The sequence below is a fragment of the Papilio machaon genome, chromosome 16 (genome assembly GCF_912999745.1).
Source record: "Papilio machaon chromosome 16, ilPapMach1.1, whole genome shotgun sequence".
In the NCBI taxonomy this organism is placed as follows: domain Eukaryota; kingdom Metazoa; phylum Arthropoda; class Insecta; order Lepidoptera; family Papilionidae; genus Papilio; species Papilio machaon.
In genome coordinates, this window is record NC_060001.1 from 6,686,325 (window position 1) to 6,701,945 (window position 15,621).

The 15,621-nt window shown below is 35.0% G+C and overlaps 2 protein-coding genes across 2 annotated transcripts in view; one reads left to right on the forward strand and one right to left on the reverse strand.

Moving 5' to 3' along the window:
* Positions 1 to 4,589, reverse strand: part of LOC106716800 (sodium/potassium/calcium exchanger Nckx30C) — a 64,797-nt gene extending 60,208 nt beyond the window's left edge. Inside the window, exon 1 of the mRNA XM_014510413.2 lies at positions 3,894 to 4,589. Coding sequence (XP_014365899.1) covers positions 3,894 to 4,574 — 681 coding nt within the window. The 5' untranslated portion in view covers positions 4,575 to 4,589. The remainder of the gene's footprint in view (positions 1 to 3,893) is intronic.
* A 2,959-nt stretch (positions 4,590 to 7,548) lies between these two features.
* On the forward strand, positions 7,549 to 14,541 carry LOC106716605 (nicalin-1). The gene is made up of 10 exons (XM_014510147.2): positions 7,549 to 7,817; positions 8,584 to 8,771; positions 9,246 to 9,432; positions 9,778 to 9,905; positions 10,337 to 10,549; positions 11,064 to 11,285; positions 11,956 to 12,123; positions 12,565 to 12,658; positions 13,332 to 13,461; positions 14,165 to 14,541. The coding sequence occupies exons 1-10, from the start codon at positions 7,643 to 7,645 to the stop codon at positions 14,304 to 14,306; spliced, it is 1,647 nt and encodes a 548-aa protein (XP_014365633.2). The 5' UTR covers positions 7,549 to 7,642; the 3' UTR covers positions 14,307 to 14,541.
* The last annotated feature ends 1,080 nt before the right edge of the window (positions 14,542 to 15,621 follow it).

The window sequence follows — 15,621 nt, forward strand, 5'->3', positions numbered from 1 at the left end:
TAATAGTATGACTGTCTATCGCTTAATAAGCTTCACATTTTAACTGATTGAAATTTAATTAAAAACAAACAGAAAAACATTGAATAAAACAACATTTAAAACAAACTCGTAAACCTATTTGAGCAATCTAGAAGTGATTATCCCCGGAATATGCTTCATAAAAGGCGAATTATGTCTCGTTGAAATTGTAGACGGGTTGCGCAATCGAAGTCATACACCCATTATTAAGTTAAGATCTTGGATTTCATCCAAACTGCAGTGTACAGTGCATCGCGCAGATCCGACGACAATATCTAAATGCAAGATGTATGCCCGTTTGCACACTGTTAGTTCACTTAGAAGATAGAGAATAGAGCTTTCATCCCGCTCTATGAGAGCATTCATGTCTTTCTATGGAGCAGAATCGGGAAAATAATTAGAGATCTTTTGTTAACGACTAAAATTATATTTTTAATGACTTGCTAGACGAGTAGGAAGAATAGGAAGGGGAAGGACGAAACCTCTTTCTGTGTGCCCTCTTCTCCGTTGGTTAAAGGTAGGCAAAGAAGGCAGTGATTAAAGGTAGGCAGTGGTCGCTTCGCTGTTCACCGAATTCGGGTAGCCACATGTTTCTTTGCCACCTTGTAATATATATGAAAAGTGATAACTTATGTTGTATACAGAAATTTTGGTCTCAAAAACCAAAAGTTAGTATTATAAGTAAAGATACAATTTTTTATAGTTGAAACTCGTTCCATTTTTAATTAGGATCACAACAACGAGGCAATTTTTTAAAACATAAAAAATACTATATGAATGATATATATGAAAATGTGAAAGTTTTTTTTTTCTGGAGATTTTATTTTGCTTTTAATCTGAATCTTTTTCTATATTTGATACTCCGTTTATTAATATAGTGGTTTGAATTTATAAAGAATTCTCTTGTTCAAATATCTTATCTATAAAAATCATTCTTAAAAGAAAAATGTACACTTTGCAATAATACTTTGTCCCAACACCGAACAAAGCCTTTTGTTTCGCTTTGTTTTATACGCTTTATGTTTTTTATCCCAACTGAAATGTCACAAAATGGAGGAAATTGTTATTAACTATTAGATTAATGATATCATGAAATTAAAAAAGAGTTAAATTTGTTATTTAATTAGATAATGATCATATTTAAGTATCAATTTCTGTTTGATTTCTCGGGCGTGTTCTTGGCTAAAGAAAAATGAACCTTAATTAATCTAATTACAACCAAGTTTTGTAATCGTTATGAGTTAAACTAATAGTTCAATTACTTAAACGACGTTTTTCATGTTAACTAATGAGTTTCTGTTTTGTTTCTCTACATTTTTAATTATTTTTATCGCGGATACATTAGTAACATAATACACAAGAGTTAATGTCTCGTAATGCATACAAGAGCAATGAAACACGTATTTGAAATGTCATAAAAACCCGTATATTTAATCTAAAGCAGTGTCAACACTTAAACATGTTTAACTGTTGTTTTACGCTCGTACGTTTCGTAATGGTGAATTTATTGCAAGCCATTAAAAGCTTTAATACAGGTGCCATTAGGACTCAATTAAAATGAAAAACGTACGGCTCAGATTTACATTATTTATGAGTAATATCAAAACGTACGTTTGTAATAAACACTGATGCTTTGAATGTCACATATTTACATACGTGATTTTTATTTTCTTTTTTATCTACTTTTTGATGGCTTAGAATAAACATATATGTGGTTTACTTTCTCATTCACACACAGAGTATAAAAAAAATTACATCTTAAAACAATCGAAATGAGACTAACACACACCTATCCGTGTGATGTAATTGGAATAACCACTGCTGAAACAGCTCTACAAAAACACATTGAATTCAGTGTCATTTACATTCAAACAAAAAAAAAAATAGATAACATGTTTTTGTACAAATTTTATGGAAACACTGATATTAAATACAAGCTTTTAGAGTCTAATTATTTAGTAGATAAAACAAATACAATTAATAGCCTTTAATCAGTTGAGTTGGAATTTAACGAAGGAAGATATATCACGGTTCGTAACAGAATTAAGTGACTTTCAACTTAGATTAATTGTGTCCATGAAATGCAGGCGGTACTCTGACAAATCGTAGGCATCTATGTACCGGTGTCGTCGTATGTAAATATGTCTATGTATGTAATAGATGCATATGTTATTGTATATAAGGTGTTTACTATCGTGTATAAAAAATACGAATTAATTGATCGTAAATTCGGATGATTTAATTAAAAAAATATACATAAAATTAAATATATAAAACTTTAAATAAATCTAATTCCAGCGCTTTTACTGATAAGTCACCGTAATTCATGTCATTTTTTTTACATAACAGAGATAATATTAAAAGGGGATTTTGGTGTCAAAAATCCACGGTAAGTTTGCTAAGTTATTTAGTTAAAGTAGTCTAACTTTGTAACCTCCTTGTATTTTGTAGGTCGCGAATATTGTATAACGACCTATTTTATAATATGACCTAAGTAATAGAAAAGCTCTTTCATTTTACCTTAATGTAAAAATGATACTTTGTATTGTAAGGCTTCCATGACTAGAAATATTTCAGAATTGGCTAGATTTCCAATTTTTTTTAAAAAAACTGAATTTTGTACAAAAAAAAACGCGTAGTAAATAAAAACAAAAGGATCATTGACTTGAACAAAAAATAAAGCTCAGTTACCCGGAACACAACCTGTACTAAACAATTCATGCCTTCGTAGTGCAATTCTTTTCTACGCTTGCCTGCGTAGACCCAGCGTAGCGAATACTACGTAACCCGGACGTAGCGCGCTTGTAGATTCTGCTACAAATTCTCTAGCACGCGCAACACTAACGATTGTTTGCGGCTTCGCTTACGTAACTTTTTAAGCACTTTTTGTTTTAGAAAAATAAAACTTTGTATTTTCTAAACAATAGTTTTTTACCCAAGAAGTTAACCTTAACAAGTTCTGTTTTCAACTTGTTTTTTTGTTTCTCTCTGCTTTTGTTTTAGAAAAAGTTAGAAATTATTATTTTGGTATATTAAAATGTTTCTAACTTTGGACTTTTGGTAGATTTCTTACGAGGGTTTATGAGACCAAAATCTCCGTTTAAAACATAATGGTTATCTCTGTTTTGTCAAGGATGACGATATATTTTATACAGAGATTTCGGTCTCGGAAACCCACGGTTAATGAGATAATGTTTATTTTTATTTTATTTAAGACGTTTTTGTCAACATTTGGGTATAGCCTAAGTATTCACAAATCAGTAGTAACATTAAAAAGCTCAATCCAATGACCAGTATCAAACCGACCGAAAAACCAAGTCGACTTCTAATCGGTACTATAAAACTAGGCGCTATCGGCGAGATCAAAGGGAACGCACGTGATCGAGGCACGCCAGCGTTACGTAAGGCTGGGCGAGTGCAGTCACCATAACAACGCGAGTCAAACAGGACACCTCTCGCCGCTAGCTCTCGTCTACTCGTTATAAACAAGTTTACGCTGCGATCAAAACTATAACATCCAACATACAACTTTGGGACTTCACAATCAGGTTTCGTTAACACACTGTTGTTTGATGATACTGATTGTTCGTGAATATTTAAGTGAATGAAACCAAATATCTGTTTATTTCATTACATTAAAGTATTAGTACTAATTAATATGACAAATAAATCTTTGATGTTGAAATTTTCTACTTTCACTATTTAAACCACTAAATGTATCAAGCAGTCATTTCAAGATATTCTAAAAGACATTCCTATTTACGAAGATTTGCAATCGTATTTGACAGAACATTAAAATCTATTCTAGTTCATGATTTGTTAGATCAAATCGACATCAAGGGTAAGGCGACATGCAGGTGTGCGGGCGAGCTTACCGTGGGCATGAGCTGGTCCGTGCTGCGGACTCTGGTCACCTTGTTCTTGTAGATGAGCTTCTTGAGCGCGCGTTCGACGGGCTGGTTCCACCGCATGAACATCACGTACGCGCCGTACAGCGAGAACAACACCAGCGCCTCCTGCCAGTATATCATGCTGTCCCGGAAACAGTATATCAACACTAGCAGGCTGATCGAGTAGAAGGTACAGTCTCGGAACAGGGGCCACCAGGTGAGCGAGAGAGTTGTGCGCGAGAAGAGCGCGCAAGCACCGATCACGAACAATATGTTAAAGACGGCGGAGCCAACGATCGTCCCGATGCCGACGTCATCGAAAGACACGAACACGCCGATGATGGAGGTGAAGAGTTCTGGCGCGGAGCCGCCGGCCGCCATGAAGGTGGCACCCGCAACATCATCGCGGATGGCCAGCCGCTCGATGATGACGTCCAGCGCCGGCACGAAGAACTCGTCGCACACGATCGCCAGCGCCACGAACATGTAGCCCATGCCGAGCACGTGCAGCAGCACCGCGCCCGACCGCCGCTGCTCCTCTGTAAAGATGTCCGCGGGGAAGAGGGGCGCCTTCTCCTCCTCCGGTAGGAAGGTGGTGAAATTGGTGGCGTTGGGCTCGCCGGCCCGCGCCGCCGCCAGCAGCGCGAGCAGCAGCGCGCCTCCCATGCCGCGCTCCCGGGGACTGCCGCCACACTGCCGCCGCGCCGCGCGCCCGCCGCCGCCTCCACACCACTAGCTGCGATTGCGAACGATTAATCGAGGCGATTTTAATCGATTCGCAAACTTGCTGTTCTTAAAATTGACTTTTAGGTTAATTCAAGTGCCAAATAGTGAGACTGTAGCAAAGTCCTTACTTTAAATTGCATCCACATGTTACTCTTATGTCATTCGTCGTAATAAAAAGTTATTTCAAGTTCTATCAAAAGATTTAAGTCTGGATCTATTTCTAAACTTGTAATGAATCAAAATCGATGTTTGTATATTCTCGCTATTCTCCTAAATCGCTGAATTGAATTTGATGAATCTTAGGAAGGCTATTCTTAGGAGGCAACGTAATGTAATAAATAATAAAATCGATTGTGAAATGTTGCATCGATGTTCTAAGTATGGAAATCCCTAGTAGCGTCACTCCCCCGGCTGCGGGGAGCCGGGGCGCGTTCGATAGCGTCGCACTGCGTCGCCCCGCCTCACTCCGCCCCGGCCGTCGAGACATACAGATGCTATAGATGCGCTCTCCTGCCTCGAGCCTAGACCCATGGTATCCAACGCATGCAGCCAAACAACGTGGCAATACACACTTAAGACATACTATGAATAAAAACGTATCTATTCATTAAAGAGTGTTATAAAATTGCAATTTTTCAGATATTAATAGCGAGGTTTTATTTTATATTTCGATCGAGAAAATCTCAATCCGGTTGTAATCTATTAATAAATGTAAAGTTGAATTTTTTCTAAAAAATACACTGTTGCGAGCAATTTTTTTATTTCAAACTCTGTGTAGTGGAAATGATAAAACATCGAGACCGCAACCTCAGTGATTTATATCGAAACAGCCCGCGACAGATGCAAATAATTGATACTGCACGGCGTACGGAATTATTTATTGTACACAACACAACAGTAAATATAAAAATACTAGCTATCGCCAGCGATTCCGACTGCTTGGAATTAAAAAAAAAACTTAAATAGCAGCCTATGTGTTCTTCCAGACTATGTTCTACATCCATGCCAAATTTCTAAAAAAACATCCATCCATACATTCAAACATTCACATTTATATTATTAGTAAGATAAGTTTATTAATAAAATAAATTATTTAATATAATGAAAAACAAAAGAAGCACCAATAACCTAATAGTTAATGGACCGGAAACCCGTACAGGTAGTCCTGGATTTAAAACCTTCCATTCGACTGTTGTGAACCGTATCCCAGCATTAACGTGAACCTTAGTTAAAGATGTTATTTGGTTAATTATTTCAAAAGTTTCCTAATTAATTTTGTCTCAAAAAAAAGTAATTTCACAACCCTTCCTTAAAAACTAAAAATTGCCAACCTGTAAATAAAAAAGATACGGAAACTTCCCTTTATCTACATCATTAATTACAAGTGATTCTTCCCGCAATCTGTAGCCTCGGCGTCTGCCAACATAACTATTGAATGCAGGAGAACTTAACTCCTTAATGTGGGGGGCTACTTGCTTAATTAATTTCACGTTTTAATGTTCATACGATTCATTCCGTTCTACAATATTTTTCATGAGTATTTTAACGCTGTTTTAAAGGAAACATCAGACATTAAAATACGAAGTCTTTTCATTCCGTTTTCAACAGTTTAGAACAAGACTGGTGGGGAATTAATCATGTCTGATTTTATTCCCCGTTATTAATTATTTGCACAGTTAACAGAAACATTAATTGGTTAAGTCCCTTAGTGTAGATTAATATAAGTAATAAATTAGAGTTACATCAGAAAATATGACATAAATTGTATTTTTATTTTACTAAGTCAAATTTCATATAATATTATTTTTTAACATGTCTCGTAGCGCTGTCATCGCCTGTACACCTGCCGCTTATGTAAGATGGCACGCCGCCAGCTGAAGGCTTTCATGAAAAATTACTTCGGTGAAAACTCTGTTCAAATTTTTCCATCAATTTAGGTGGCTTATTTGATATGTAATTCGATATTCTTTATGATAGAATCTTTTTAAATTCGATCGTCAATCTAACTTGATGAAAAGTGGTTTATTGCATTTTATGATTATTAAGGAATTTTTGATAATGTTCTTTGTTAATTACTTTTATAATGAGAAATGGCTTGCTTAGTGTTAAGAAATAAGTTCAAAATGAATGAAGCTCCAGTCGATAAACTATATTATTTAGAGATTGTAAAAATTAGTTCCAACACACGTTAGCTAGTTGGTTTCAAACAAAATCATCTTAGCTTTTACGCCAAGTTTAAGTTTCTGAATTCCAAAATAGTTGGGGAAATCAACCCTTTCAGCTCCTTATGACACTACGACGTTTATGTTGACGTTAGCTTTGACTTTGAGGCTGGCGTTAGTCTTGACGTAGACTTTAACGTTAAAGTTGACGTTCATGCTAGAGTTCATATTCACATTCATGTTTGGTGACGCCTATGAGTACGCCTACGCCTACGCCACGATACTTCACGTCATGTCATGTCATTTAATAAAATCCGATTTACAAATGACTGGATATTACGGCTCAATTCAATTTCCAAGCAGTGGCTTTTAGGTGTGCCAACTGGGCACTGATTGTTTCGCCAGTGTCGCGTTGCAGAGGGAGGCTCGAAGGAGGATATTACGGTTAAAAAATAAACAAACGAAAGCGATCCGTCAGCCATCCGCTGCTCACTTTGATTGCCTTGCATTGCTTGAGAAAAGTGGCAACACTTTTTCAAAAGGAAACTTTTTTAAAATGGTAAAAATCCATTTACACATGAAATAATTTACCTAAGGTATAAAGTAAAATATCAAAGCTTGTTTTACTGATTATTTTGAAAATAATCATAACAGAAAAAAATATCTTAACGTTATTTTAACTAAAGAACGCAATGGAAAGCATAGACAATTATTTTAGTTCTGTCAAGTCACGTTAATGTCATTGACCCATTTTATCACACGTAGAGTATCTAATTGGATTATATTTAATAAAATTATAATTTTTAAGTTAACATTCTGTAAATAATTCATAAATTAGTATCTACAATGTGGCTGGACGAAGCGGATGGTTTTGCAGAGATATTTAGGGGGTATTTACCCTACTATTTGCTTGTTGCTCTGCCTATATTTATAATCATGTCTCCAGTAAATCCAGTAGCAGCATCACATGAATTTTCTGTATATAGAATGCAACAATATGATCTTCACTCCGTACCCCATGGTGAGTGTAAATAATAATTGTAATTCTTATTTATAATTCCTTAAAAATCATCGAACCATTAATTAAGGTTATATTTTTTTGGTCTCAATGAAACCGCCTATTCTCGTGTCAACATATACTTATTTACAATGAGATATATCTTATCACTACATTTCAGGTCATGTTTCAGTCTTTATATGTGAAAGAATAAAGAAAATTCTTAAATATAACCTCCTTAATGTCAATATTATCGAATTTAAATTTATGACCTTTCGACTTTCTCATGAATACGAGAGTGATTCGTAAAGTGTTTGTATATTATTGAATCTTATAATTCTATAATCTAATCTTATAAATCTCATAAAATATTACAAGAAAAAGATCCCTGTAAAATAAATTTGCTGAATTTGAGAAGATGGATTGCTAGAATAAAATAAAATAATGTGGTCACTAATTTATCAATATTTAATATGGCCTTGTTAGTAGGAAGCCCTATGAATTAAAATCTCTGACATTCTCAATTACCTTAATCTTTTGCAACTCAATGACCATGTAGGTCACAATTTTATTGCAGTATTACATTGTTTATACATTTACAAGAAAATTTAATTATATATTTTTTATATAATATACAATAGTATATAAAATTTGTCAATATAAATTTGACTTTTTATCAATATCAAACTATAATATCAAAATGAGACATAGACAACAAGTTTAAAGATGGAAGATGTATTACATACATAGTCTATTAATTTTATTACAAGTTAACTTAATTATTTGTCAGGATGTCGGAGTGCTAGCTTCAATCTGGAGGGTCGGTCGCTGACATCATGGAGCACGGCCCGACACTGTGTTGTGGCCCGCTTACAGGACATCACCATTGAGCAGTTTATGGAGATAAGGAGTAAATCACCGGCACTCTTGCTTGTGCTGCCCAAAAATAATACTGAACTTACAGATGAACAAAAAGAGGTATGACTTATGAGGTTTATTTATTGTATAGAATATTAATCTAATATATAAAATTCTCGTGTCACAGTTTTCGTCACCGTACTCCTCCGAAACGGCTTGACCGATTCTCATGAAATTTTGTGAGCATATTCAGTAGGTCTGAGAATCGGCCAACATCTATTTTTCATAACCCTCCCCCCATTTTTTAACTGCGCGCGGACGGAGTCGCGGGCGATAGCTAGTTCACATATAATTATGTGTTATTAAGCATATATGTATGTATAGATGAATATTTATACAAAAAAATAATTGTATTGATAAGTCAAGCAGAAAATGTACTTCTTTTAAAGAACGGCATGAACTGATGAATGTAAAATTTGATAGTTATTGATGAAAGAAAGCGCAGGAAAAAATCAATTATAATATTTTCTATTATCTTTTTTTATAATGTGTATGTTAGTCAATATTTCATATTATTTCATATCTTGTTTTCAGCACATCCAACTCCTGGAAATGGCCATGATCCAACAAGAAATGTTAGCTCCCGTTTACTTTGCTGAATGGTCTCCTGAGTTTGAGGAAATCCTGAAGGATCTGCAGCACAGCTTCATAACTGATGATAAATCTGGCACAGCTTTAGAGGCAATGTTTAATACTGTCTCATCAAATGGTTACCAAATTGGTAAGTTATGATTGCTTTTTTTTATTTATTATAATCTACACTCTCCATTATACTTACTATGGGTGTTACCCTTTGGGCCAATAGGTCTAATAGGATAACCTCCTACTATATATGTACTAATTTTAGTAAATAGATTACTACAGCGACTATTATTATAAATTCGAAAGTTTAGATGGATTGAAATTTGTAATAAAGTATCTCCAGAACGGCTTAACGAATCGTGATGAAATTTGGCACAGATGAACATAGTCTGGAACACATAGGCTACTTATTTTTTTTTTAAATCAATCCAGTCATATCTATGCCAGTGGGACATTTAGTGTCACAGACTTCTTTCCATTCCAGTGGTATCGGCACCGGCTCCACAGAAACTGGAGTCAAAGCCGGTGACATTGCACGGCAAGCTGGTGGGCAGGTCAGCGGCCCAGACTATTGTCATAGCAGCACATTATGATGCTTCCGGACTTGTGCCTGTGAGATTCATTTCTTTATAGTTATTCACCATTTCAAATCTAGATTGGCATTTTGTAAAGCTTGGAGCCTACCCCAAGTTAAGGGTTACTAGGCCATTGTCAAACGCTGACCAAGTGCGGGTTGACTTCACACATATCATTGAATTTCTTCTCAGATATGTGCAGCATCACGATGTTTTCCTTCACAGTAAGAATGTCTGATAAATGTACATATGTAAATCGAAAATCGAAGAACACATTGGTACATGGCAGTATTCGAACCCAGGACCTGCAGATTGCAAGTCAAATGCTTAACTCCTGAGCCACCGACGCTCTAATTTTATAAATACGAATATTTACGTAAAAGACACTTACGTTTTAACGTGGAACGGACTATACTCAATTACATAATTTTTAATGCAAATTAATGTTTTCTATGTTATTTTTAACAGGAATTAGCTCAAGGTGCTGATTCAAATGCGTCAGGCGCAGTAGCTGTACTAGAATTGGCTAGAATCTTCTCACGTTTGTACTCGAGTGCCGCAGTACGTGGTGGACCCTCATTACTGTTCGTGTTGACGTCTGTAGGACACTCTCTTAACTATTTTGCTACTAAGAAGTGGTTGGAGGAGCAATTGGATGTGACCGATGCTTCATTACTGCAGGTTAGTCTTTGTAAATTGTAATTTTTCAGGGACCATAACTGTCTCGAAGACCTTAAATAAAAACATAGGTACCCTATTGTATATTTTTTGTAATATAAATAACACTTATCAAGTGTAATAATAAGGATAAAACTCACACAATATATGAAGGTGTGTTTGTATGTGATTTAAATTTTTTTTTTGGAAATTGTTCTTTTCCCCATGTGTTGTTGCAATTTGAATGAAAAAAAATATCGTGCACTTTTTTTTTTTAATTTATTACATTCTACCCTAGTTACCCTAGTTAGGGATGACTAAGTCATAGTCAAATACGCTGACCAAGTGCGGGTTGACTTTACACATATCTTTGAATTTCTTCTCAGATATGTGCATTATGATGTTTTCCTTTCCTGTAAAAATCGAAAGACACATTGGTACATAGCGGGATTCGAATCCAAGACCTGCAGGTTACAAATCAAGTGCTTAACCTCTGAGCCACCGATGCTCCTAAGCACATACCACTCTTTAATTCCAGGATGTATCCTTCGTGCTCTGTCTGGACTCAATATCATCAGAGAACCTCAACCTGCACGTATCGAAGCCTCCAAAACCTGGAGGTGCAGCTCATTCACTACGTACACGACTCAACGTACCCGTAGTACACAAGAAGATCAACTTGGCAGACGAGCTCCTGGCCTGGCATCATGAGCGGTTCAGCATCAGACGGATGACTGCGTTTACACTTAGCTCATTACAGGTATAGTCCCACGTTCCCTTCCCAACCTTTTCTTTTGAGGTTAGTATAGCTAGGGAAAACAGATAGCTGGAGAAGGGGATGTATAAGAAGAGGAAATATTATCTTCCTGTGCGTCTCTTTATACTGCAATTAAAAATGTCTATAGACAGCTGTCGTTTCGCCATTTCAGCGAATTCGGGTTACCGTGTGGGTAGTGTGGGTACTATTAAAAATGTGTTATGATTTTCATCCAACAATCACTTACGATAATAACTTAAACAGATGTATTCTGAATGGTTTTCATTGTCCAAAAACTTGTATATACACATATTGCATTAATTAAATCTTAATTGAAAACTAGGGTAAATACGACAGTAATTGACCACTTTTTAAACTATAAGGTTTCAAACTAGCGAACATCTGAATTCGTCGAAATAGCGAAGCGATCGTTGCCCATAGATATCCGCAATTTCAGATACGTTGCCTACCCCTGATCCACAGAGGATCACAGAAAAAGAACATTTCCTCTTCCTATGAATTTCCACTTACCTCACATTCCCTTCATCCTCCATTTTTTCCTTAAAAGAAAAGGGAAAGGATGGGGAAAGAAGAGTAAAATAACACTTGTCTTCTGTGTGGTCGTGGTATTTCTACCACTGTTTAAACTTAGTCTTGAATCATTTTCCCTCAGACTCACAAAGACCCAGCTCGCAGTACAATCCTGGATACTCCATCAGAGGAGTCTTTGAAGCACCTCGTCAACAACATCGTGTTGACTGCTCGTGCGCTTGCTTCACATATATACAACCTCACCGATGAAGTCAATGATGAAGACGCAACTTTATACGATGAGGCTCTTGTAAGTGATGACACTAAATATAACTTGACATGTCTGTCATTTAATGCCATTTGATGTGAAACATCTATAGGATCACTTGTAAACCGAATCGTTTGCGTGGCGACGCTTGCCGTGGCGACGGGTCGCCAAGCTATACTAAGATATACATATATATATTTTATGTGTTTAGTTTAATAATATTTAATGTTATTTATTATTATTATTATTCCACATTTTTATTGATTTTCTGATTTAATACATTTTCCTTATTATTATTATTATCACTATTATCATCATTATTATCATTATTATAATTTTTATTATTACTATCATTATTATTTAATTATTTAATATGTTATGCATATTACTTGTACACACACGATGTTTCACATCTGCCAGGCGTCCCATGACGGCTCACAAGTTTTTTTTTAGATCAAAATGTTGTTTATTTACCTTTTTTAGGGTGTCGATGAAGAAGCCGTTAGACATTGGTACAATTATCTATCTTCGCAACCCCGGGCTCCACAAATCATCACTACCACTCCACCGAATACAGGTTTAAATTAATTTAAAGTCAATCTTAATTTCTTAATAATAATAAACTAGCTTTTACCTGCGATTCTGTCCGCGCGGTTTTTAAAAAGAACTTAATAAGTAGCCTATGTGTTCTTCCAGACTGTGTATCATCTGTGCCGAATTGCATCGAGATCCGTAAAGTCGTTCTGGAGATATCTTTTAACATCCATCCATCCTTGAATCTAAACATTTGTATAAGTGAGATGTGAAGTTTAGATGTATGGATAGATATTTGAATGTATCTCCGGAACGGCTAAACGGATCTTGATGAAATTTGTCACAGATGTAGAACATAATCTGGAAGAAAAAATAGGCTACTTATTAAGTTTATTTTTAATTCGACAACAGCTAGTAATCTATGGATATAAAAGAAAGTCGTTACACTATTAATAACTCAAGAACAACTGAAACGATTTGGCTGAAAATTTGTGAGTAGATAGCTTAGAACCAGAAGACGGATATAGGATACTTTTTATCCAATTTCCTTATTGATTCCACTTGGACGGAGTCGCAGGAAAAAAACTAGTTAAAAACACGACTAGATAATGAATCGATACCTGATATTTCGTTCTTATTCCCTCGATCTCACTCTGTCTCATTTCTTTGTATTTATTGTCTTGGGTTGTTTTTATTTTATTATAATGACGTGACAGGAGTGACAGGAGCACTGGAGAAGGCTCTGTCCCGCTACGTGGACGTGACAGCGAGCGTGCACTCTGTGGACAAGCGGGAGCCGGAGTACGTACTGTACTCGCCGCTCAGAACACTGCTGTATGTCTACAGGTCAGTTATATTACTTTTAATATTAGGACCCCTTGGGGGGTCTCAAAGAATTTTAGGGGTCGTTAATTAAAAAAAATATTTGTTATACATATTTAGATATCTATATATATAAAAGAAAGTCGTGTTAGTTACACTATTTATAACTCAAGAACGGCTGAATCGATTTGACTGAAAATTGGTGGGCAGGTAGCTTAGAACCAGGAAATGGACATAGGATAATTTTTACCCCGTTTTCTATTTTTTGTTCCGCGCGAACGGAGTCGCGGGTAAAAGCTAGTGACTTATAAAACACAATTACTATTTGGTAATTAATAAATGATGTGTCACGATTTTCATGATTCTTTGACCCCCTACCCTGTAGTCACAATTGTCTTTACCTTTACCTAGTGTGATATCACTCATTTTGCAATTTTTTTTTAAATTTATGGAATTAAAAACAGTATAGATATAAAATTTTATATATCAATAAAGTGTGATGTCACAAAAGCCCCTCATCACACAATATCACACTTTGTTGAAAACCTCTCACCCCCTTAACATGTAACGTAATTTATAGATGAACCCCTAATTAAATAATAAAGTATTTAAAACTCGATTTAAAACTAAATAATATTAGATTAAAAGATATTTATGAAAAATATATCTGACTCTTAGTTAAATTATTTAAGAGCTAAATTTGTAACTATTTTTTTTATTATTTTAGTGTCAAACCTGCGGTGTTCGATCTCATCTTAACTCTAGCGATAGTTGCATATCTAAGTTTACTTTACTTCGCTATACAAATGTTTCCAAAGTTTTATGAAGAATACGCTTTATTTGTAACGGGAAAGGCTAAAGTTAATTAATTTTAAAAAATATAACTGTGTGCGATTTTGAACTCTATTTGCTTTGAAATAAGGGTGTCTTTTCACAGACATGTTAGATAGAGTGATCAGAAATAAAGCATATTTTCTTCATGATTGAAAAAATAATAGTACCATAAAGAAACTAATATTTGACAGTAGGTTTTCATTGCCTAAATCAGGGATCCCCAAACTATTTTGGACAAGTGACCCCCTTTTCCAAAATGAACTGTTACCTCAGACCTCTATGGCCAAATTACCTACTTTTAAGATCAATTATTATTATTATTAATTCTAACTTAGGTCAATAGAAGAAGACAGAGTGAGAATTAGCAATGCTTTCGACCACTTTGCGAATCCCTGACCTAAATCGTCTTTTTCATTATGTTTTATCTAAAAAGTTTAAAGCATTCCTTTATCTTTGATTAAATTATGATAAATATTTTAAATCATATCATTTATATTAAGAAAAATGTGTTACAATATTCAAATTTATAATCGCACACAGTCAAATTAACGTTGGGTTTTTGAGACCAAAATCTTCGATTAAAACATGTTGTTATCTGATTTGTGTCAGAGAAGACGATATGTTTTATACGGATATTTTGGTCTCAGAAACCTATGATAAGAGTTGAACAATGTTTTTTTTTAATTTTAGTGAATTTGTAATTGTACAATTGAATCAATAAAAAAACTACCTTTTCAGAACAAATAAAGAGAGCCTTATACAATATTTACAATTTTGTGGTACATATTACTCTTTCAGATTTTGCCTTTGGTATAGTAATTTCAATTTATTTCTAGATGTGTTATCTTTAATGTCTATAAGAAGTAACAATTTTTGCTACTTTATCTAATTTACAATAAAGTTTTCATAAAATTGAATAAAATTGTGGCCCCAAGTTGTTACCTTGAGGGACACCCGAAAATTTATTATTTCGTTAAAATTTATTGCATGCATTTTAGATTTCTAAATACTAATAATACTGTACAAAGTGCGTACTTTTGCGTTATTTATTTATTAAAATATCATGATTGACCATATCAAAAGCATTAGTTAAATCCAAAGATATAGTAGACCAGTGATTGTCAAACTTATTTCTTTCACCGCCCCCTTTGAAAATCAATTATATTTCAGAGCCAACTAATTTTTATTCAGCCCTAAAACTTAAAAACCACAATTTCATTGCTTTAATTAATTTCAATGGCCCCCATTTTTTGAGCCTCTTATCGCCCCCTCCTAGGTTTCAAACGCCTCCAAGGGGTCGTTATCGCCCCCAAGGGGGCGTTATCGCCAACTTTGGGAAACACTGAGTAG